General features: G+C 46.2%; 1 protein-coding gene across 4 annotated transcripts; it reads left to right on the top strand.

Moving 5' to 3' along the window:
* Positions 1 to 2609: 2609 nt before the first annotated feature.
* On the top strand, positions 2610 to 20596 carry LOC137357174 (phospholipid phosphatase 5-like). Of its 4 annotated transcripts, XM_068023285.1 has the most exons (9): positions 2645 to 2688; positions 5291 to 5480; positions 6207 to 6318; positions 6963 to 7071; positions 7499 to 7589; positions 10067 to 10130; positions 14907 to 15031; positions 15883 to 16053; positions 17459 to 20596. In XM_068023285.1, the coding sequence occupies exons 3-9, from the start codon at positions 6248 to 6250 to the stop codon at positions 17623 to 17625; spliced, it is 798 nt and encodes a 265-aa protein (XP_067879386.1). In that variant the 5' UTR covers positions 2645 to 2688; positions 5291 to 5480; positions 6207 to 6247; the 3' UTR covers positions 17626 to 20596. The 4 variants fall into 4 exon arrangements, with proteins under 4 accessions (XP_067879387.1, XP_067879388.1, XP_067879386.1 ...); XM_068023286.1 differs by lacking the exon at positions 5291 to 5480 and having other exon boundaries at positions 2610 to 2688; XM_068023287.1 differs by lacking the exon at positions 5291 to 5480 and having other exon boundaries at positions 2617 to 2675.
* The last annotated feature ends 3915 nt before the right edge of the window (positions 20597 to 24511 follow it).

Here is a 24511-nt window from a genome sequence, read left to right as displayed (position 1 = left end):
TGTGAGTGGACTTCTTTGTCACTGAGGTCCGATCAGCTGCCTCTTCCGCATCCCTCCCTACCACGAGCCCACCTGGCCAAACTTCCTATACTGCTCCCGGTTGACCTAGCCCTGAACTTACATATTTCTCTAGTTTCTCTCCTATCTCCCCTCATGCCCTCTCTGAGCTCATCTTGTCCATGAGACCCACCTCCTGTTCCTTTCATCCTATTCCCACTAAACTGATCACCCAACTTCTCCTGATCTCCCTGTTAGCCGATATTGTAAACGGTTCTGTATCTTCAGGTGTTGTCCCTCTCTCCTTTAAATCTGCTGTCATCACCCCTCTCCTCAAAAGTTTAACCCTTGACCCCACCGCCCTTGCGAACTACCGTCCCATCTTCAACCTGCCTTTTTTCTCCAAAGTCCTTGAATGTGCTGTTGCCTCCCAAATCCGTCCTCATCTTTCACGAAACGTCATGTCTGAATCCCTCCAGTCAGGTTTCCACAGTATCAAAACAGCTCTTATCAAATGACATTCGATGTGACTGTGACAAAGGTAAACTTTCTCTCCTCGACCTTCTTGGCCTGTCTGCAGCCTTTGACACAGTTGACCACACCATCCTCCTCCAACACCTCTCTACTGTCGTCCAGCTGGGTGGGACTGCTCTCACCTACTTCCATTCTTATCTATCTACTTGTAGCCAGAGAATCACTTGCAGTGGCTTCCCCTTCCTGCTCCCACACTGTTACCTCTGGTGTCCCCCAAGGATCTGTCCTTGGCCCCCTCCTATTTCTCATCTACTTGCTAACCCTCGGCGACATCATCCAAAAGCACAGTGTTAGTTTTCACATGTAAACTGACAACACCCAGCTCTATCTCACCACCACCTCTCTTGACCTCTCCACTGTTGCTAAATTATCAGACTGCTTATCCGGCATCCATGAGCATAAATTTCCTCTAATTAAATATTGGGAATACTGAAGCCATTGTTTTCAGTCCCTGCTCCAAACACCATTCCTGAGCTACCGACTCCATCCCTCTCCCTGTCTACAGTCTGAGATTAAACCAGTCTGTTCGCAACCTTGGTGCCACATTTGACCTCGAGATGAGCTTCCGACCTCATCTTCATGCCATCACTAAGACCGCCTATTTCCACCTCTGTCACATCGCCTGACTTCACCCTGTCTCAGCTCATCTGCTGCTGAAACCCCCTTCCATGCTTTCCTTCCCTCGAGATTTGACTATTCCAAAGCACTAAATTAAAAGTCAAATATTGCAGATGCTGGAAATTGGAAATAAAAACAGAAAATGCTGGAAATACTCAGCATGTCTGGCAGCATCTGTGGAGAGAGAAGCAGAGTTAACGTTTCAGGTCTGTGACCTTTCGTCAGTTCTGCTTAACTTGATAACTCTAAAAAAGCTAAATGCTAGTTTATGATAATAAGTCTATCAGATTAGTTAAAAATTAGTTTATAATAGCTAGATTTTAACAATTAGTATTCTGGTGAGTAACTTTTTAGTCACCAAATCGTCTTACATCTTTGAACAAACTTTTGGTCACTTGATCGAATATCTCCTTTTGTGGCTGTCAAATTTTGTTTTACAAAGTTCCTGTGAAGTGTGTTGGGATGTTTTGATTTGTTAAAGGCGCTATATAAAAATAAGTTGTTGAAACAAACACAGATACTGCGGATAAATAAAAGCAAAATACTGCGGATGCTGGAAATCTGAAACAAAAACAAGAAATGCTGGAGTCACTCAGCAGGTCTGGCAGCATCTGTGGAAAGAGAAGCAGAGTTAACGTTTCGGGTCAGCGACCCTTCTTCGGAACAGATACTGCGGACTTTGTCTTGAAATCTTTCGATGTCATAAATGCCAAAGGTCAAATTTTATGATCACATGTGATTCCAAACCATAGCGAAGGTCTGGATCAACCTTCACTTTCATGAAATTCTCCTTGAAATAAGTTGAAATGAATGCGACTCCTCGGCTGATCTGATGCACATAGCTCTGTATCTGCAGCAGACTTTGCGATGTTAATTTGCACGACTTGTACTTCTCAACCATTGGCGGCTGTGCCTTCAGCTCCCAAGGCCCTGAGCTCTGGAATTCTCTCCCTAATGTCTCTGCCTCTCGATCTAGCTTTGTTCCTTTAAGACATTCCTTGAAATCTGCTTCTTTGATGAGGCTTTTCATTGTCTGCACTCATGTGGCTCAGTGACAAACTTTGTTTGATAATGCTCCTGTGAAGTGCTTTGGGATGTCTTATAACGTTACAGGCGCTACATATATGCACGCTGTTGTACTTCAAAAAGTACTTCATTGGCACTTTGAGGTGGTCACAAAAGGTGCCATATGAATGCAAGTCTTTTTTCCTTTTGTTGAAACGACCGATTCTTTAACATCATAAAAAGCATCCCGAGGTGCTTCACAGGAGCCATTGGCAAACAAAGTTTGACCCCTGAGCCGCATACGGAGATATGAGGGACAGGCTTGGTCAAAGAGGTAGCTTTTGAATGAGGGGGGGAGAGAGAGAGTTGAGGGATGGAGTTGCAACCTTTTGGGTGAGTGGAGCTGGAGCTAGGCGCTGCAGTGCCGCTCCCAGGCTGCGGGGGGCGCTGCAGCTGGAGGACCGGACGGCTCGGGCCACGGGGACGGCGGCGACTCTTGCTGCCACGTCAGGGGTTTCCAGGTAACCGGGGCCGGTGAGTGGGAGAGGGAGAGGTGGCGGAGGGACGGAGGAAGGGCGGTAGGCTGCTTCCCTCCCTCCCGGAGGCCTGGGATTGAGATAACAACACCAGTGGTTTTCATTGCTGCTCCTGCGATGTGTTTTCAGTCGGTTCCATTGAGAGGGATGAGCGGGCAGGGAGGATCCGCTGTCATCCTGGGGCAGGCTCCTCTGCACCTCATCCCTCCACTTCCCCCTCCCTCCACTTCCCCCTCCTCCATCCCTCCACTTCCCCCTCCCTCCACTTCCCCCTCCTCCATCCCTCCACTTCCCCCTCCTCCATCCCTCCACTTCCCCCTCCTCCATCCCTCCACTTCCCCCTCCCTCCATCCCTCCACTTCCCCCTCCCTCCATCCCTCCACTTCCCCCTCCCTCCACTTCCCCCTCCCTCCACTTCCCCCTCCCTCCATCCCTCCACTTCCCCCTCCTCCATCCCTCCACTTCCCCCTCCCTCCACTTCCCCCTCCCTCCACTTCCCCCCTCCCTCCACTTCCCCCTCCCTCCATTCCTCCACTTCCCCCTCCCTCCATCCCTCCACTTCCCCATCCCTCCACTTCCCCCTCCCTCCATCCCTCCACTTCTCCATCCCTCCACTCCCTCCCTCCACTCCACTCTCCCTCCCCTGTGTCACCTCCTCCCTGCCATGGTGTTCTGAGCTCTCTGATTGAAGTTTCCAGGACAGGAGGTGACCATTCCTCCCATCTGGCTCCCTGCTGGAGCCTTCCCGACAGTGATCTCAATGGCAGCACTCTCACCACCCCCTTCCCCTCACCACCCCCTTCCCCTCACCACCCCCTTCCCCTCACCACCCCCTTCCCCTCACCACCCCCTTCCCCTCACCACCCCCTTCCCCTCACCACCCCCTTCCCCTCACCACCCCCTTCCCCTCACCACCCCCTTCCCCTCACCCCTGCTGTCTGTCTCTTTGCCAAGTCCTTGGTCCAGTTTTGCGTTTCCAAGCTGCAGTGGTCTCTGCCTCTCTGACTCCCTCTGGCTAAGTTGACCTGCACCAACAGTTGTCTGTCTGTGTGGAGGATTTTCCCCCAAACCCCCAGCTTTCTTTATTCTCTGTGACCTGAACAGCTCTTCAACAATGGTCGCTCTTCATTTTCAGAGGCTGGACACCTTGAATGTTTTGTGATTGTTGATTCAGATTTCCAGTTCATACGCACTTGCTTTGGAAAAGAATTAATTGCAGTCGAGTTTTTTGTTTTGATCTGGTTTGAAAGAGAACAGAGGAGGCTGAGGAGATCCGTAACTGAAATGTTATAAGGAGTCTGTGTAGAGTGGATAGGAAAGCTCGATTCCCCCTGGTCGAGGGGTGCATAACCAGGGGGCATAGATTTCAGATAGGAAAGAGGACATGAAGAGGGTTATTTAGGGGGAAATGTTATCACCCGGAGGGTGGTGGGGATCTGGAATTCACTGTCTGAAAGGATGGTGGAAGCAGAAACCCTCGCAATGTCTAAAAAGTACTTGGATATGCAGTTGAAGCACCATAACCTACAAGGCTGTGGACCAAGTGCTGGAAAGTGGGATTTGGTTGGGTGCCTCCTAGTCAGCCAGTGCAGACACGATGGGCCGAATGGGCTCCTTCAGTGCTGTAACTTTCTGTGATTTGTCTTTGGTTGTCGTTGATTGTGTTCTTGGCTGTCCAGTGCCTGCTGACATTCTGGGCACTTGTGGCACGCATGAGGCAATGTTTGTGCCTTCTGACGCTCCTTCCTTCAAGGGAGTCATTGAGCTCACAGTTTGTGAAAAGGTGAGGCTTTGGGCGGGTGGGGATGAGAGGAATATTGTGGACTATTTCCACTGGCAGGAGGGTGGGTAACCAGAGGGGAGAGATTGAAGGGAGTCAGAGGAAAATGAGAACTATTACACAGTGAATTGTTGGGATCTGAAAGGGCAGTGGAGGCCGACTCGATCATAACTTTCAAAAAGGAATTGGATCCATACCCAATTACCAGTGTTATGGGGAAACATCAGGATAATGGGACAAATTGGACAGCTCCGTCAAAGAGCACGGGCAATGAAGGCCATGTCTTCTGTTGTATGATTTCTGTGACTACAACAAAAGAGTGGCCGTTCGCCATCAAAACTGCAGATCAGATTTTGGCTGCAAAGTTCATTGTAGTTTGATGCTGTTTGTGAACTTGCAGAGGGAGTGTTCCAAATTCTCCTTTAGTGAATGACATCAGAGGTTGAGACGTGCTCGGTTAAGTGAGTGAGGCAAATTAGTTTGACATGCGTGTGGTGGTATTCGCTGGAACCGCAGCAGGCCCTGTCTTCGCTCCATGAAGCTTCAGCTGCACGAGTACTCTGCTAGGGTCTTAAAGGGTTAAATTATTCCCCGCTGGTCGAGTATGAAAGATTGAGGCGGGTGGGGGGGTGACCTGATTGAGGTGTTTAAAATGATAAAAAGATTTGACAGGGTTGATGACTGAAACTGTGTCTTGTGGTGGGGGCATCCAGGGCGAGAGGACATTGTCTTAAAATTACTGCCAGGCCATTTAGAAAGGAAATATCAAGTGCTTTTTCCATACGAAAGTTAGCAGAAATCTGGAATTCTCTTCCCCCAGATGGCCTTGGATGCTGGATGGAGTTTTCAAGACCGATATGCACTGAGGACAGGGAAATGGAATTAAACTGCAAATCAGACATTATCTATTTGAATGGCAGAGCAGGCTGAAGAGGCTGAATGTCTTCGTCCACTAACTATGCTGCTCTGGTTTTCAACTTCATTGAGATAGTTTGGACAATTGGAACGAGGTGTGGAAAATATCACGGAGTTTTGCTTTGCTTTTGTATTCTTGGAGGCTGTTCAAAGCTTGGGGAAATGGGAGCTTTGGTACTTGTATCTGTCCTCAACTCTTCATTGGGCTGTCAATGCTACGCTCAGCTTTGTGGAGAGGATGCAAGGTGACCAAATTGTGCATGTGATCCAAATCTCTGGGAGTTTGTCGGGTAGGAAATGGCAGACAAGTTCCAAGAGAGCTGTGAAGATTGTACGTGGTTCGATATCCCCCAGCTCGGCTGCAGCCAGACTGAGACTAGTTTACATACCAATGTCGTGCTCAGTCTCTCAGATTCAAAACGAGTTTCCTCAGAGCTGAAACTTAGCATCTGGGACAGACAGCTCCATCCAGCCTGTCCCACACTACTCTGATGCATTGTGTATCACATAAAAATCACTCCCAGTCCCATCTGATGAAACTATCCTGGTTGGGGCGGGAAGACAGATATTTCTTTCTGCTTCTCTCTACCACTTTGTTTACAGTGCCATATGATGCCGATGTAATCCTTGCTAATCGGACTTAAAACAAAATCTACAACGTATCCAATACCTTTTTTAATGTCCTGCATTTGCCAAGACTGGCTCGCACAATGCAGAGGTTGCAGAGAGAAAACGGTCCTGCATAACTGAAAATGACTTATGACGTACGAGTGGTTCTTGCATTGGGATGTCTGACGTGGTGCACTTGTCTTTCCAAACAGATTGGCACTGAAACGGAGGACAGCATCAAACTCGGATCATCATGCGGAAGAATGTCGTAGTAAACCTGATCTGTGAAGTGGCACTGAGATTATTCCTTTTTGCAATATTCCTGTAAGTGTTTCAACTTTCTGGCAGTACTCCTGTGCCCGTCAGTCGTGTAAACTGCCCTCTGGTGCTTGTTCGTGATGAACATTTTGAGCCTGGTCGCAAGCTGTCAGCAGCCATCGCTTGGAACCAGTTTTGCTCCAGTTCTGGCACCTCGTCTGTTTTTTTTTTACAAGCAAAAAAAAGCTCAAAAGTGCCAGTTTGCAGTATGTTTAAAAACTGCTATTTCCCCCAGATCTGCGGTTAACGAAGCAGGGTACCGTGTGTACTCCGTCAGAACTGCACAGGGACAGGTTATGTACCAATGAAGCCTGGAGTGGGACCTGAACTGAGAGCTTGCAATTCAGAGGTGGATGTGTGACCAGTGAGCCAGGGCTGATCCTTCAGTGCACCAGTTGGTTAGTGTGGGGCTGGAACGAGGGAGTGTCATCTTGCATGTAATGGTCCAGCACTTGACCTGGGAAAGGTTGATGATTCCATTGAGTGTTAGTTTGCCCAGCACCAATCAATCCAAGTGGATTTTCATTTTGGTAGACCATTTCTCAGAAGTTGTTGTCTGGCACTCTGCACTGGCGACGGAGTCAGGCATCAATATGGTGTTTAAAATCATTGAAGGGGCATTAAAGTGACCCACTGTTTGTTTTCTGCAGGATTACCGAGACGTTGACTCCATTCCACCGGATTATCCATCCAGAGGAGATGTGGCTGTACAAAAACCCCCGGACTGAGAGAGATACTGTCCCTACGTGGCACATGTTTGTGAGTAAAACTCATGGAGCAATCTTCGTTCAGCCATGTACTGTCGCGTTTGCGAGTTAGTGACGCTCATTTTTGGAAACTCAGCACAGTCAAATAACCCACCTTCTGGATAGAGATGAGCAGTGGCATCCTGGCAGCTGCTTCTCTCTCTGGCCCAGGGGCTGTGAAGTTCATTGTAGTACCTCCCAGCAACTGACACCTTGGCTCACATGTGCTAACTGAGCATAGTCTCGGAAGAAGTTTCATTCTTCTGGCCTTTGTAATTCCGCCCGTATAGTTCTGGGACCAAGTGAGTCAGCGTCGGAACTTGGTGTATCGTGAAATCCGCTCTCTGGCAATTTCAAGTCTCAGTTCACTTACAAGGTGCGTAACCTGCTGCCCCATTTTAAAATTCGGCTCATGATGTTTACTGTTCTTCCTTCAACAGGGCGTTTCCTTCCTGACGCCATTGGTGATGATTATCCTGATGAAGCTGCTGAATCGAACAGAAAATGGGGATGTGAAGGAAGGATGTTTAGGTGAGGGTTACCAATCAGTTCATTCTGAGGAGAAGCCAGTTTCAAGTTGTTGAATGTTCTTTTTGAAATACTTCTGCCGTAGGCCTACATCATAAAAGAAGAAAAAAAGAGCCTCCCATCCTCGTGAGATCCCAAAGTGCCTCCTGCCCAATGTGTCAATTGTGAAGTTCAGTCCCTTGTTATGTAGGCAAACGCAGCTGCCAATTTGCACACAGCAAATGACATGGCTGATGAATGTGGCTGCTTTCAGTGGTGTTGGATGAGGGATCAGTATCAGCCATTGGGAGAACTCTCCTCTTGTTTAAAATTTTGCCGTGGGATCTTTTCTGTCTGCATGAGAGGGCACATGCAGCTTCCGCTAAACCTTCTCGACTGAAAGACATCTCCTCTGGCTGTGCGGCACTCCCTCACTGCTGCAGAGGAGTGCCAGCGTTGATTATGTGCTCAGCCCCCCTGAGATTCCCGGGTTCAGTTCTATCCTTTGCCACATTGCCTGATGTTGGGCAGGTTTGTGGTAATTGGGGGCACTGCAGTTGACCCCGTGTGTCCCTTGTTCAGGGAGTTGGGGAGAAGAAAATCCATTGAGGCCATGCTCCTGATTGTTGTCCAGTGACATCAGTGTGTCGTGCGGCTAAGATTGGGCTCAACTGGGACAGCAGCTGGGCTACAACTCCCCTTGTCTAGCAACAGGAAGAGAACTGAGCGGGCGGGGCTTCTCACTCTGCAGTGACGCGTGAATGAGCAGAAACCTGGATGTGATCGATCAATCTGCTGATGCTCATTGTTGAGGCTGGTGCATAAGGACGAATGGCGTCTTGTCAAGAGTAGGGAAGAAGATGCGAGCAGCGAGTGTACACTTGAATGAGGAGGGGAATAAGATGGCAAAAGATTAAAAATCTTGGCCCTCTGCATTCATTTGAGTTAATCTTTTCCTGTTCGGAGAAACTGGCGTTTGCTCCAATACAGGGTTTTTGTTTTATTTATTCATGGGATGTGGGCGTCGCTGGCCAGGCCAGCATTTATTGCCCATCCCTAATTGCGCTTGAGAAGGTGGTGGTGAGCTTCCTTCTTGAACCGCTGCAGTCCATGTGGGGTAGGTATACCCACAGTGCTGTTAGGGAGGGAGTTCCAGGATTTTGACCCAGCGACAGTGAAGGAACGGCGATATAGTTCCAAGTCAGGATGGTGTGTGACTTGGGGGGGAACTTGCAGGTGGTGGTGTTCCCATGTATTTGCTGCCCTTGTCCTTCTAGTTGGTAGAGGTCGCGGGTTTGGAAGGTGCTGTCTGAGGAGCCTTTGTGCATTACTGCAGTGCATCTTGTAGATGGTACACACTGCTGCCACTGTGCGTCGGTGGTGGAGGGAGTGAATGTTTGTGGATGGGGTGCCAATCAAATGGGCTGCTTTGTCCTGGACAGTGTCAAGCTTCTTGAGTGTTGTTGAAGCTGCACCCATCCAGGCAAGTGGAGAGTATTCCATCACACTCCTGACTTGTGCCTTGTAGATGGTGGACAGGCTTTGAGGAGTCAGGAGGTGAGTTACTCGCCGCAGGATTCCTAGCCTCTGACCTGCTCTTGTAGCCACGGTATTTATATGGCTACTCCAGTTCAGTTTCTAGTCAATGGTAACCCCTAGGATGTTGATAGTGGGGGATTCAGCGATGGTCATGCTGTTGAATGTCAAGGGGAGATGGGTATTGACAGCTCTGTTGTGTCTCGTTTGATTTATTTATCTATTGAATGACAAAACCAACACGAGTGGGATATGGATGTTTTGTTTGCAACTGAGTGGCTTGCTTGGTCATTTCAGAGGGCAGTCAAGAGTCAACCACATTGCTGTGGGTCTTGATTCACATGTTGGCCAGACCAGATAAGGATGGCAGATTTCCTTTCCTGAGGGGCATTAGTGAACCAGATGGGTTTTTATGACAATCTGGTAGTTTCAAGGTCACCTTTACTGATAATGGCTTTTCATCTCGATTCATTGAATGAACTGAACTTCAGTTCTCCTGCAGACAGTGCTTTTTCCCTTGGTCTTGCACTGTTTCAGTTCAAACTGAGGGGATAGCCAGCATCTCTGATTGTGCAGGTCTGCGTGGAATTTGGGCAGTGTCAGTCTCACTTCGTGGTAAACCCAGGGTTCACAACACGGCATTGGCTCTGAATTCAGGATGGGACGTTGTGCGGGTGGGAGTCCAGGCAACTTTGATGTGCATCTAGCCAAGCAGGACCTGACCTGGGTGAGCTTGATGCAGGTGCAGGGAAAGTGTTCCATCCCTCAGCATCCTCCTCTGGGGACTGAAAAAAATAATTGTGCCCCTGGTAACCTTTGTTGGCAACTCAAAGCAGCCTTTCCATGAAGATGGACAGAGTTTCTTTTTGAATCTGTGACATTATCACTGCCCAGTGATTCTCTTCAATGATTTTTCTGTTGTGATGGCACAAATGCAAGGTAATCGTTGTTGTTTTCACTTGCAGCGGTATCTCTGGGCCTGGTTTTGAATGGAGTGATCACAAACACCTTGAAGCTCGTGATTGGAAGGTAAGTTTGGGTCTGCACAGCTCTAAAAGCACAGTTGTGGTTGTTGAAGGAACTGCTGGTGTCAAGTTCCTTTGCATGGCCTGAGGATTTGAGCAGATTCTGGCTCTGAATGCTAATTGTTGTCCATTTTAAAAACTTTGCTTCACCTTGGCTCACTTTCAGCAAGAAATCCTGAAACATCATGTCTCTGCACTTTGCCTTCACCTAGCAGAGTCGGTCAGCGATCAGACCGTGGCACACTTTTGTTCACTGATAAAAGCCAGAATGAAATTGCTGCAGCACAGTTTGATGATGACGGTTAGTCTCCAGTAAGAGGCAATGTAACTTACTCCCCCTTGTCTTCCTTTCCCAGCAATACATGAGGCTCTTGCCTTCAAACAACATTGAAGCATCAGGCCTAAAAGCCTTGAGAAAACAAGAAACAATGCTAACCCTCCACCAATCTTTTGTCGCCTTGTTTTTAGACTTGCTGGGGCATGGTTTTTGGAGGCTCTGAGCCTCAGCAGTTGGCCATTTTCTGGATAAAGAAATACCTCCTGACGTGTCCTTAATCTGGCCTTATACAAGTTAAACTAACCTGTTTAGTTGGAACAAGCTGTCTACTTGAACGCCATATATTCCCTCTACTGTCTTATAATCCTCCATCAAATCACCTCCACATCTATGCTTCACTAAATTGTTGAGTCCTAGTTCTTCTAGCTTACCTTGATAACAGTGATGCTTCAAACTGGGAAGTAATCTTGTGGCCCACCTCTGCATCCTTTCCAAAGCCTCTGATACCTGTCATGTGAAGAGCCCAAAACTGGGCACAATATTCGAACGGAGGTCTGACCAAGGAACTGACCAACTACGAAATAAGTTACCTGGTCTTGTCATCAATTGTGCTATAAATATACCCCAACATCCTATTCGCTCTAGCTATTGCTTCATGGCATTGCTTATGATGGATGAGAGCCCCTAGGTCTTTCTCTCCAATTGCTTTATTGCATGCCGATTGAGCATTTACCCTGCCAACATGCCGAACACTGCCTTTTTTAGTTAAAGCTCATGGTTAAGAGGACTCATTACTGGCAACTGATGTTTAAGGTGGAAAAAAAAAAGCGCCCAATCTCAACACATTCGGGATGCACCTGAAGCAGTCAAGTGTTGTCTACAGTCCTAACACACAGACAAATCTGAGTATCATCTGCAGACTGCAATCCCAACACCTACATCCAGATCAATAATAAATATAGTGGAGGGATAGTCCCAACACCAATCACTGTAGGACACCACCAGTGAGCAGTATCCAAACACATCCAAATCCATCAAAAACTACTTTGTGTCTACATCCTTCCAGCCAGTTCATAATCTAGTTCAAAATATCAGCACAATTTACATAAGGAGGCAGAGGGCATAGTCGAGGTATCAAATGAATACTTTGCATCAGGAAGAAGATGCAACCCAGGCAATGTTGAAAGAGAAGGTAAGTCAGATACTAGAGGGGTTTAAAATTGATAAAGAGTAAATATCAGATAGGCTGTCTGTACTGAAAGTGGATAAAACACCAGGGTCGGATGAGATGCATCCAAGGATACTGAGGGAAGTGAGGGTGGAAATCGCAGAGGCACTGGCCATAATTTTTCAGTCTTCCTTAGACTCAGGGATGGTGCCAGAGGACTGGAGAGTTGCAAACGTTGCACCCTTCAAAAAAGGGTGTAAAGATAAGCCCAGCAACTACAGGCCAGTCAGTTTAACTGCGGTGGTGGGGAAACTTCCAGAAGGAATAATTCAGGACATAATTACGAGTCACATGGACAAATGCGGGTCAATTAAAGAAAGCCAGCATGGATTTCCTGTTGGAAAATCATGTTTAACTAACTTGCTGGAGTTTTTTGAGGAGGTAACAGCGAGGGTTGATGAGGGCAATGCTGTTGATGCAGTGTACATGGACTTTCAAAAGGCATTTGATACGGTGCCACACAACAGGCTTGTGAGCAAACTTGTAGCTCATGGAATAAAAGGGACGATAGCAACATGGATACGAAAGTGGCTGAGTGACAGGAAACGAAGAGTAGTGGTTAATGGATGTTTTTTGGGCTGGAGGAAGGTTTGTAGTGGAGTTCCCCAGTCATCAGTGTTGGGACCCTTGCTTTTCCTGATATATACTAATGATCTAGACCTTGGTGTACAGGGCACAGTTTCAAAGTTTACAGATGATAGGAAACTTGGAAGCATTGTGAACTGTGAGGATAGTGTAGAACTTCAAAAGGATATAGACAGGTTGGTGGAATGGGCAGACAGTGGCAGATGAAGTTCAATGCAGAGAAATGAGGTGATTCATTTTGGTAGGAAGAACATGGAAAGACAATATAGAATAAAGGGTACAATTCGAAAGGGGGTGCAGGAGCAGAGGGACCTGGGTGTACATGTGCTTAAGTCATGAAAGGTGGCAGGACAGGTTGAGAGCAGTTCAGAAAGCAGACAGTATCCTGGGCTTTATTAATAGAGGCATAGAGGACAAGAGCAAGGAAATTATGTTGAAATTATACAAGACACTAGTTTGGCCTCAGCTGGAGTATTGTGTCCAATTCTAGGTGCCGCACTTGAGGGAAGACATTAAGGCATTGGAGAGAGTACAGAAAAGATTAACGAGAGTGGTTCCAGGGATTTCAGTTGTGAGATAGATTGGAGAAGTTAGGACTGTTATCCTTGAAGAGAAGGCAGGGAGGTGATTTGACAGAGGTATTCAAAATCATGAGGGGTCTGGACAGAGCAGCTAGAGAGAGAAACTGTTGCCATGCATGAAAGAATTGAGAATGAGGGCACAGATTTAAAGTATTTGCGAAGAGAAGCAAAAGTGACATGAGGAAAAGCTTTTTCACACAGTGAGTGGTTCAGATCAGGAACGCGCTGCCTGAGAGAGTGGTGGAGGCAGGTTCAATTGAAGCATTCAAAAGGGAATTGGACAGTGCAGGGTTACGGGTGAAGATGGGAATGGGACTGAGGGGATTGTTCTTTCAGGGAGCAAGGATGGGCCGAATGGCCGCCTTCTGCGCTGTATCAATTCTGTGAAATACCCAAGGCTTGGTTCTTGTTGAGAAATATCATGTTATGGCTTGTCAAAAACAGTTTGGAAGTCTAAGTACACAGTGTCTCCTGAGCTTTCTTCATCCACCATCTTGGTGACGTCTTCAAAAAGAAATAAAGTCAGACTTGGAAGTCACGGCCTTTATCTGAAGCTGCGTTAGGTGCCCCTAATCTGTCTGTCTGTCTCTCTCTACATTACATCCCAAATGATTGCCTTGAGCATCTTCCCCATTACCAACGTCACGGTTTCACATTGTGTACTGAAAGAGGAGGACGTGCGGATGCTGGAGCAGAAAGCAGCCAGCTTTCATTATACATGTGAACATACGGGTTAGGAGCAGGAGTAGGCCACTTGGCCCTTTGAGCCTGCTCTGCCATTCAACAAGATCATGGCTGATCTGATTGGAACCTCAACTCCACATTCCCGCCTACCCCTGATAACCTTTCATCCCCTTGCTTATCAAGAATCTATCCACCTCTGCTTTAAAAATCTTCAGAGACTCTGCTTCCACTGTGTTTTGAGGAAGAGAGTTCCAAAGACTCACGACCCTCTGAAAGAAAAAATTTCTCCTCATCTCTGTCTTAAATGGCCCCTTTTATTTTTAAAAAATCATCCCTATTTCTAGATTCTCCCACAAGGGGAATCATCCTTTCCACATCCACCCTGTCAAGACCTCTCAGGATCTTAAATGTTTCAATCTAGTTGCCTTTTACTCTTCTAAACTCCAGCGGATACAAGCCTAGCCTGTCCAACCTTTCCTCGTAAGACAACTCACCCATTTCAGGTATGAGTCTAGTAAACCTTCTCTGAACTGCTTCTAAAGCATTTACATCCTTCCTTAAATAAGGAGACCAATTCTGTACACAGTACTCCAGATGTGGTCTCACCAGTGCCCTGTATAACTGAAGCATAACATCTCTACTTTTATATTCAATTCCCCTCGCAATAAAGAATAACATTCTGCTAGCTTTCCTAATTGCTTGCTGAACCTGCAGACTGCATGCTTTTTTTATTCTTCCTGCCAAAGTAGACAATTTCACATTTTCACACATTATACTCCCATTTGCCAGGTCTTTGCCCACTCACTTAACCGATCTTTATCCCTTTGTAGCCTCCTTTTGTCCTCTTCACAACTTACCTTCCTACCTATCTCTGTGTCAAAGCAAATTTAGCAACCATACCTTCGGTTCCTTCATCCAAGTCATTTCTACAAGTTCTAAAAAAGTTGAGGCCCCAGCACTGACCCCTGTGGCATGTCACTCGTTACAACTTGTCAACCAGAAAATGACCCATTTATGCCTATTCTCTGTTTCCTGTTATCTGGCCTTGCTGTTCACACAGGGAAAGGCTCCAGATGTTGCCAATCAAGAAAGAACTTGGATAGATAAAACATATGGCCATTTGGCCTAGTGTTCATGCCAGTATTTCTCTCCATATGAGCCACCATATCCTTCTATTCCTTTCTGATACATTTAAGCAGAATCTATATAATTACATGAATCAGTGCTGTTTAGCTCAGGCAATCCTGGTGGCAGTGATTTCCACGTTCTCACCACTCTCTGGGGAAAGAGATTTCTATTGAATTCCCGATTGCATTTATTTCACATCTCTCCTGACCTCAGATTGCTTTACCGAGAATGAAGCATTTTTGCTGTTCCAATGTGCTGTGAATGGGTGAACTGATGACTGACACTCATTGTTTCCAGGCCTCGGCCAGACTATTTCTACCGCTGCTTCCCAGACGGAGTGGTGACCGAGGATATGCAGTGCACTGGTGACCCTGGCGTGATAGTGGAGGGAAGGAAGAGTTTCCCGAGTGGCCATTCTTCATGTAAGTACACGTGGCTATGTGTTCTTAATATCGCCATGTAGAAAGATCCAGAACAGACTCACCATTCTTCATTGGTAGGTCAGTGTTCTGTGGGTGAGATGAAGACCGCACTCCCCATTTTCACTGCCTCCTTTGAAGGAGGAAACTTGCTTCTCATTTGTTCATGCTTCATGTGGGCCATCATTGGGTCCAGTCTCAGATGGAAGGGACCAGTCCCACACCAACTTCTGTCATTTATCATTGGACTCTCACTTAAGTGTTTCATACTAAATCAGCTCAAATTGCTCCCTCCAAAGTGGCAGACTGCTAACACTCTTGTGTAAAAGTGTCCATCTGGGGACAACCATCCTTGGATGAACAAGTCTTCACCTAATTGCCCTGCTGGGTTGCTCTCTCATTTCAAGTGATCGTAGTCTGAATGTTTGATGAGGATGAAATGACTTCACACAGTTCCCTTGGCAAGGTGATGCACTTGGTGCCTTGCTCCCCAAGCGTCTCACTGTGGCTTGTGTCAGGAGTTCATTGGAGGGCCCAGTTACACAGCACCTTATCAAAACTGGCTCTGAGGGCAGTAACTTGCCACTTGAGCAGCCTTAGCTGTGAACCTTACAGCACTCCTTGCCAACACTGGTATATTCATTTCCAAGCCCTCAAGTGTAACTCCTTGATATTGACCTTTCCCCCTGACGTTCTTTTTCCCAGTCTTTGGTGGGCGTGGGGGTGTGGGTCCTGTACTGTCAACTTTGACCCAAATTCAGTGCCACGTGGACATTGCAGCCTTTGACTGTGAGAGTGAAGCAGGTGGGTGGCAGAATCATATTTGAATCTTGTTCTTTCAATTGTCCTCGCAGTTGCTTTTGCCGGCCTCGGGTTCACCGCCTTCTACCTGGGAGGGAAGCTCCACTGCTTCACGTCAAGGGGCCGTGGAAAAGGATGGCGACTCTGTGCAATGTTGATGCCGTTCTACATGGCAGCCATGATTGCTCTGACGCGGGCCTGTGACTACAGGCACCATTGGCAAGGTGAGGAGTGCAGGCATTGCACAGTACCGAACTATTTATATCCGAGAATTCCATCGTATCGTGCAACCTGATAGAAATTTGCTTCGTGATTCCAGAAGAGTAACTTGTCCAACTGCTCCCCAGCCAATAGCAAATACTGCGTTTCTCCTGCAGAACAGTGGAGTGCGAGCACAGACAGCTAAGTGTGGGTCGGTGAGAAGTATTCATGTCGAGTAGAGTCCCCATTGTTCACTCTTATCAGATAAACGCGTGAGGGGGAATGGGAATAGAGTGAGATGGAGTAATGTGGGAGGGGCCCTGTGTGGAGCAGAAATGCGTCGACCAATTTGGGCCAAATTGTCGATGGCACTTATTTGCCATTGGAGTGCAACACAGCGATCTGCTGTTGACATGTTGAGTGTCGCAGTCTTCCCACCTCGTAATCATATTGGTATTTAATTCCCTCGGTGGATCGTTCTGCGTCCGTTTTGAGCCCACAATCTCTCTTTATTAACAACCCCCACTGCTCAATTTGAAGTAACTGCTGAAGAGTTTTAAGAAATCTCATCCCTCTTGCATTTTAAGTGCTACAAATTCTACTGTCGGTGATTTGGCAAGATTGGAAACCCTTGGTTTAAGTCCCAGGCAAATCATCTGGTGATCCCAATGACAATTGGGACAACTGATGGGGGATTGGAATCCAGTTTGCTGTTTGTTTCCTTCTCTGTCTCCAGAAGTCAATACACCATCCTTGGGAGCACTCTTGTAGTTTTTAGCAACTGTATTCTAAACTTGAGCTCATCTAAAACTCTGCAGCTCATCTAAGTTCTCCTGTCACCCCTGTGCTTACTGACCGACCGACATTGGCTCTCAGTCCTGTCCAGCTTCGATTTTAGCATTCTTATCATGGTTTTTAAATCTTTCCATGGCCTAGTCCTTTCCTATCTGGGAAACTAATGAAGCCCAACAATCCTCCCCACTTCTCTCCTCTCCTGTAATTCTAGTGCCTCATGGATTTGTAATTTTCATTGTAAACTGAAATTCTCTCCCCAAACCTCTGCAACTCTCTACCTCACTCTCCTCCTAGAAGATGCACCTCAAAACCTGCCTGTTTGACCAAGCTTTTAGTCATCCATCCTGATATCCCCTCATGTGGCTCAGTGTCAAACGTTGTTAAATAACACTGCTGTAAAGCGTGTTGGGATGTTTACATTAAAGCTGCTGTATTTATGCAGGTCGTTGCCTTTCCTCATTAAGTCATAGCAGACACAGCATTCTCAGCAATCACTCATAAAATTTATGTTACACAGGAATTATTCAGCAAGACCTTGGCTGGTGGACCAATACAGCCTCGGCTGCTTAAAACAGTTGTTTGCAAGGCAACTGGTCTTTTCTCCTCGAGTTGAAGTGCTATTTTGTCTTGCAGATGTAGTGGTTGGCTCTCTGATAGGACTGACTGTGTCGTATACCTGCTACCGCCAGCACTACCCGTGTCTGTCGGACCCTGAATGCCACAAACCGTACTTGAAGACCAAACTGTCAACGGTGCAGGAGCGTAAGCTATCGAACCCCAGCTTCAAACTGGACGTATAGAGAGCAGCCTGCACCAGGGAACTTCAACCTTCTCACCATGTCGCATTTATTTTTTTGGGCAACGTTTGCACATATTTATCATGGGACCTTTTGCAACACGCTAGCGAGTGTGCGTTTACACAAACGCACGCGCAGCACACACACACACACTCCTCCGCACATAACACACACACACACACACACAATACATGTGCAAAACAAGGGAATTAAATGGACCGGCAAGAGACCAGAGCATTTCAGATTTCATTGATTGATGAAGTTAAAGTGGTTGATTTTACCCTCTTTTTAAACGAGCCTTTTTTTTTTGTTTTTGCTCGAATCTAAAAATTTGCAAATAAAATACCGATGGTATTTTCACCAATAGTTCACCATGGTTGTAACAAGTAAGTGTGTTTAGACTTTCAAATGGATCCCTTTTCTAAGGCAGTGACACTTTGAATATAATTACTTGCTGAACCCACTAGTTCTGTGGAATTAATTCGAGTGGGGAACAGATGACTGCCCATCCAAACTTTGCACTGTGCAGTGACTGTCAGGACCAAGTGGCTGAAATTCATTCTACAGAATGAAAAAATGCCAGTGGTAGGTAATCAATCGCCTTGATGCGTTGGTCTTGTTTCAATTCAGGTTAAAGAATGTGATTGCAGGTTATCACTGAATTTATTGTGACAGGGGAAGGTGTACATTTGTATTTAATCGGAAGAGGAGATTGTCCATCCAGATTCAGATCCCACAGAAACTTAGAACAACAGAGACAGAGTTCCTGCTCTTGGAACAAACCTGGCTGACATCACTCCTGGGTTAATTCTGTCACTGTGATGATGTTGCTGTGCCCAGAGTCTTGACTGCGGCTCCTTGTCCTACTCGAACAAGTGGTTCTGACGAAAGGGCGACTAAGTTCCCTGGCCTGGGCAAGATGAGCTGATAACATTTCCCAAAGTCCAAATGGCTGTGGAAAACAAATAAGGACAGACCTGATGGTGAAACCGGTGTTGGGACTGAGTTATCTGTCCCCTCTCCCTTCAAGTGACAGAGCTCTCAGCTATGGTGAACAGCTAATTTTTAAAAAACAGGTCCTGATTTTTGAGACGATTGTGGTACATGTTCTTGAACCTGGAGGATGAGTTTTGATACATTTCGGGATTGTTAGTTAGGACAGTTAAGAATCAAGCATATTCGAAGTCACAAACGCTCAGATTGGGAAAACAGCAGGTTACCTTGCCGAAGGGGCAGTCTTGAACCGTTTGGGTTTTAACAACAGCTTCCTGGTGGGATGCCAGTATTTTATTCGCAGGTTTATCCAAACAAAAAACTTTGTTGAAATCTTCCAATTGCCATGGCTGTACTGGAACTTGCATTCTCTGAATTGAGTCCCGTTCCCCAGCTCACTCCCCCAGCAACATCACAGCGACGCCACCCAACCCTTTCGCAAGCTGGCTGTGGATTGAATATGAAAAGGATTTTCTACCACTCCTGGTGATTGCCATTCCCATGAACTTCCACATTTTGTAACAAAGGGTAGAGTGGGGGGTAAAGTGCACAGTGAGGTTGGGAATGTTGTTTATAGACTTTGAAATGGTTATATCTGGGAGGTAGGGTGCAATTTGCATCCTGTAAATTAATTGATTGTCCCCTTGTGAGTGATGTTTATCCCGTCAGTCCTTGTTATCAGGGCTGCTGACTTACAGGGATGGGACATGTCAAATTCTGTTTCCTGTTAGGATTCAGCTATTTTTCTTCGGGCTTTGTGCATCAAACTTGACGATTCCATCCATCTTTCCATATGGACAATAAAATAGCAGCCTTCCCCCATGGTTTTACTCACAGATCTGTCCTCTTTGTAAACCTGGGACTGGTCTATTTTTGTAGCTGTGTTGCTTCATGTCTTTTGTACAGAATTCTATGTATTTTTTCCGTGGAACTACCTGTTGCTCCCAATGTGTGTGGGCGGCAGGGAGGATCCCAGTGACCACAGATGTGCTAATAACATACCATTTTCAGATGGATACTGTCGGCACTATCTGGTATTCAAAGCTACCGCCTCTGCCGGGGGAGGATTTCAGCTCGCTGTGAGGTGAAGTCGAGATATTGCTTTTCCAAAATAAATTTCAAATGAAATAGAGTGGTGAGTGATGAACCATCTGTGAAATCACAAGACTAGATTAACAGCCTCCACTTTATTTGATGCCGCAACTTGGATCCAGAATTAGTTCAGTGCAGCAGTGATTAAAATGCAAAGACGCACACCTTCCTCATTTTGCTTATGTGCCAATTTGAAATAAATTATCATCATCAAAGGACATACTTTTGTTGTACACATTCCACTTTATAATGCCATGGTGTGATACTCCTGTCATGGACATGTGTTAACCATGGAAAACAGCATGACTGCAACATGTGGCGGTCTGTTGAACAGGCCGCTGGTTGGACCTTGAACTGAAATTGTTAACTTTGTTTGTCTGCTCCATGTTCTGATTCTTCCCGTTTCCTAGCCTTTGCATAGAAAGTATTTCCAATTGCAGGAAAAAATAATCTTGTAAGTAGAGCCATCTCCAGTTGTGCATGTGGTTCTGTTGTGCCTTTTGCTGCGCTTTTTCACCCAAGTGTAAATATCGAGAGAAATATATAAGCAACTGTCAAAATAACCAAACTTTCCGTTCGATGTTTCGGATGGGCAGACACGGGCTGCAGTCAGAGTCCAGTCTGAGGGAAGGAAAGTATGAAGCTGGTTTATTCCTTTTCCATTTCCCTGGAATGTGGATTTCAGCTGAACATCTTGGCTGCAGTAAGCAACTGTAGTTGTTGTCTGTGTGACTTTATCAGCTCACTGACTGTACTGTCAATATGCAAAGGGAGACTGAAAAGTTTTCATCCTGTGTTGATCTCACTGTAATTCTAAGTCAACCCTCTGTATAAATGGAAGGTAATCTTTGTGTTGAAATAAAACAAAGACCAATATGTTAAAAAGTTACAGATTTCTCTGCTCATACGTTTACCTGCAGGGCACAAGGATGAGGATCTGTTGACAAGCCAAACTTTATATCTGTGCAGGCCACTCCAAAATTCAAGACCTCTTTGAACCTTCATGCCCATTCCATTACAGATCTGATACATGTCAGCAAAAAGACCACTTCTCTCGAAACATGAATGCCAGCTTTTATTGGTCGATCTGCAATTTCAGGATATAGAAACTTATAACAGGTTGGAGTCCAAGGCAGTCCAGTGTCCGCACTCTTACCTTTTGATGCAGGAGGTTGTGGGTTCGGTTCGATTCCACTCCAGAGGCTTGATCATGTCAGCCAGGTTGACGCTCTTGGGGCAGTCCTGGGGCTGACTGCACTGTCAGCTCTGCTGTCTCCTGGGCGAGAATAGAAGGAGGCCCTGTCTCTGTTTGCAACAGATTTCATGATGCAATTTAAAGAAGATTGGGGGAGTCTCTCCAATGACCTGGCTGCTGTTTATCCCTTAACCAGTATCACTAAAACAGGTGATCTGTTCACTATCGCATTGTTGTTTGTGGGAGCTTGCTGTGTGCAAATTGGCTGCTGCAGTTGCCACAGCCCTGACGCCACTTGAGTTAAGCATTGGCAGAAAAGCACTTTGCAACATTCGGAGGTCGTGAAAGGTGTGAGACAAAGCAAGTCTTTGATTCTTTTTAACTGTGTCGTCCCAAGCTTTGGGAAACATCTGGGAAAATGAGCATAATGTTTTTGGGCTCGGTAAAAAAGTGAAAAGGAGAGTGAATTCTCCAAAGTACATTCAGTTGAAGTAAAAAGGAAACTCGCCCATGTAAAGTGGACTGAAGAAATTCGCACGTCGCACAGCATGCAAAACAATGAGCAGGAGATGGTGAGGGTCTGCACCGGGCATAATCCCACTGGAAGTAAGAGTGAGGGGAGAGGCTGAAAATGTTGGGAGGTTGTTCAATTCTGCTCAGTTGGCATGTTCCGGGAAGCTCGACCTGAAACGGTGGCAGAAGCTGATCCCATTAATGATTGGAAAGGGAGTTGGGCAGGTATGTCTGAGCTTGAGGGAATAAACAGGCTTTTCGACAAACAAGTGGGGGTGCTGGAGGAAGGAAGACTGCTCCTTCAAGAGCCACCGAGGTCCAGCAACTCTCATGGTCTGTGCTCCATGTTTCTCTGATTCGATGAGAGAAGTTCCTATCAAAATGCACAGACACCTTTGAAAGTAGACATATGATTGGCAAATCTCAGGCTCACATTTCAGAAAGATTCAGAGATGGCGTGAAGAAAAAAACCGGTGGATCACAGGTGGCTGATTTTACCAAAAACCATCCAGAATCAAATAACAGTTCAAGCAAGGCTGGGGGTCTCCTCGAGTTGAAAAAGAAAATCTTGTGAATGGCGGAGAAGTTTTCTCAGTTCGCAAGCATGGTTTGTCACAGAACATTGCCGTGCTGGGGTTGAAACGGTACAAGAAGAGGTGGCTAAGATACTCCCAGTCGATAACAGATGACAAAGTTGGACCGAGAGAAAAGTCCTGCATCCAATCGCAGAGGGGAGAGAGTGCCACCGGCTGACTGAAGTTGGCATCCGCATGACACGTACACTTTGAAGTCAAGTTATGTGACGGCTGACCTGTCTTTGGCTCTCAGTGAAGATTGCTTCTCTTTCCAAACTAACAGAGATGATTTCAGTGCAGTTTGTGTGGTCTGGACACAGTGCTGCAAATCAGTGAAAGGGTTGTAAACCTTTTCTCACCCACTGAAGTGCTTTAGAAGTGTCCTCATTGTTGTATTGGAGGAAACACCGCAGACTGTGCACAGCAAGCTCTCATTAACCGTAATTTCACACTGACCAGATAATGTTTTCCGGGGTGTTGATTAAGGGACAAGATTTGGCCAGGACACCGGGGAGAACTCCTCCCGTTCTTCTTCGAATTGGGATCTTTCACTTCAAACTGAGAGAGCAGACGGGACCTCGGTTTAACCTTTCTTCTGAAAGATGACACCTCTGACAGTGCAGCACTCCCTCAGTAGTGTACTGCGCGAGTTAGCCTAGATTTTTGATGCTCAACTCCATCTTCGCAGCTCAATGATGTGGTGCTGGGGACCATCACTGTTGCCTGATGAACCTCTTGAGCTGGGGGTCGGTCGGTCGGTCGGTGGGTGGGGGGTTTCTCCTTCCGCATTTAATAGTCTGGGCACTGCAGCAGTGGACCCTGCTCAATCTGACACTGACTCCCCCAGCAATGCTGAGAACCTGGAGGTAGCAATGAATGAATATTTTCAAATGTTTCTCGTCCTTTGAGCAGAAAGCTTATCTCTCAATTATATTAACATTCTGAAAGGGCATTTAAACCCAGGAAAGCAAATGAGTTTGGTTTCAAGCACCAAGAATTTCATTTTAGGACAGAGAGAATGGCATGACAATATTTCCACCAGTTCTGTTGTGTGACAAGGTGCCTTGGGTTTGTCTTCTTGTCACTGGTTGAGAAGTGAGTTGGTTCCTTTCAGACTCTCTCAGAGTAATGAAGATGTTAAATAACAGCTCTTTGAGCCTGAAAGTGAGGATGGTGAAGAGGATGTGAGGTTGGTCTTGTATGGTGCGATTGTGTAAGTTACAGGTTCAAAATTACTTGCTGCTTAATTTCTCTTTGAGTGAAAAAGCCAAGTATTTTTTTAAAGTAGTATAGAGGGAATGAAGATGTTAAGTGACAAGGAGAGGGTGTTGTGGTATGTCAGGTTGATTGGCTTGTGGACAAGTAGTTTGCTTGGCAGCATTGGAACGACAGAAGTTCAAATCCTGCTTGTGATTTTAGAGGGCTGCAAAGTGTTACATATTTTCAGGTCAAACAAAATGCTGATATTATTAGAAGTCATGGAGGGAGCAGAGATGTTAAGAATCACCACCAAATCCCACAAAACCATGGAAGATCGAGTGGCTGAAAGGACTGCATGCTCACCTTCCTGCAATACTGAAATTCCTTTGATCTAGGTTCAAGGCTAGCTAAAGATAGTTAAATTAAAATGAGGGGTTGTAGATTGCTTAAGGGAAAATAAGGGTTACAGTAATATGTGAGGAATGTAAAAGAAGGATAAGTACTGGGTAAGATATGTGGAAGCAGGGAATCGAGGGCAGTAAAGGAAGATAGAGGGGTGGTAGGAGGAGACCCTGTCTCGACAGCAGAAATCAAGCACTTGGAGGAAGTTGGTGTTGAGACAGGGTCAGAAGAAGTAGTGGAAGGGAGCAGGCATTTTTTTTTTCTTTAACCACCACCCCCCCCAAAAAAAAGAATTATGCCCACCTACCTTTGCAGTCTTTTGTGGGGCGGGGGTGTAGATCGAGAAACATAACCTGTTCGCCCCCACTCCTCTTGCTGTGTCAGGACAGGGTTATTGCTTCCTCCATTAGTTAGTTCAGCTGCTCACACACCCTGTCCTGCTCACCTCTCCCACCTCGATCGTTCCTCACGAACTCATCTTACCACCCTTAACTTCATATCCACCCGATCACCACTACTCTACACAACCTCATTCTATTACTCTAATTTAGCTGTCTTTAACTAGCCCCGAACTTGGATCAAAGCACTCTTAATATCGCAGGAAGGTAAGCATGCAGTCCTTTCAGCCACTCTATCTTCCATGCTTTTGTGATATTTGGAGCTGATTCTTAACATCTCTGCTGCCTCCATGACGTCCAATAATATCTGAAAAAATGGAACACTTCACAACCTCTTCAACATCACAAGCAGGATTTGAACTGATTGCACTCCAACCCTACAAAGCAAACTACTTATCCACAAGCCACTCAACCTTGCTTACCAAGCACATCATTTACTTGCTACTTAACAGCTTCAATCCCTTTAGGAAGCACTTTAAATTACCCGCTGAGCTTTTTCGCCCAATGGAAATGAAACAAGC

This window comes from Heterodontus francisci, chromosome 47 (assembly GCF_036365525.1).
Source record: "Heterodontus francisci isolate sHetFra1 chromosome 47, sHetFra1.hap1, whole genome shotgun sequence".
Lineage (NCBI taxonomy): Eukaryota > Metazoa > Chordata > Chondrichthyes > Heterodontiformes > Heterodontidae > Heterodontus > Heterodontus francisci.
This window is presented reverse-complemented; position numbering and strand designations above follow the sequence as displayed.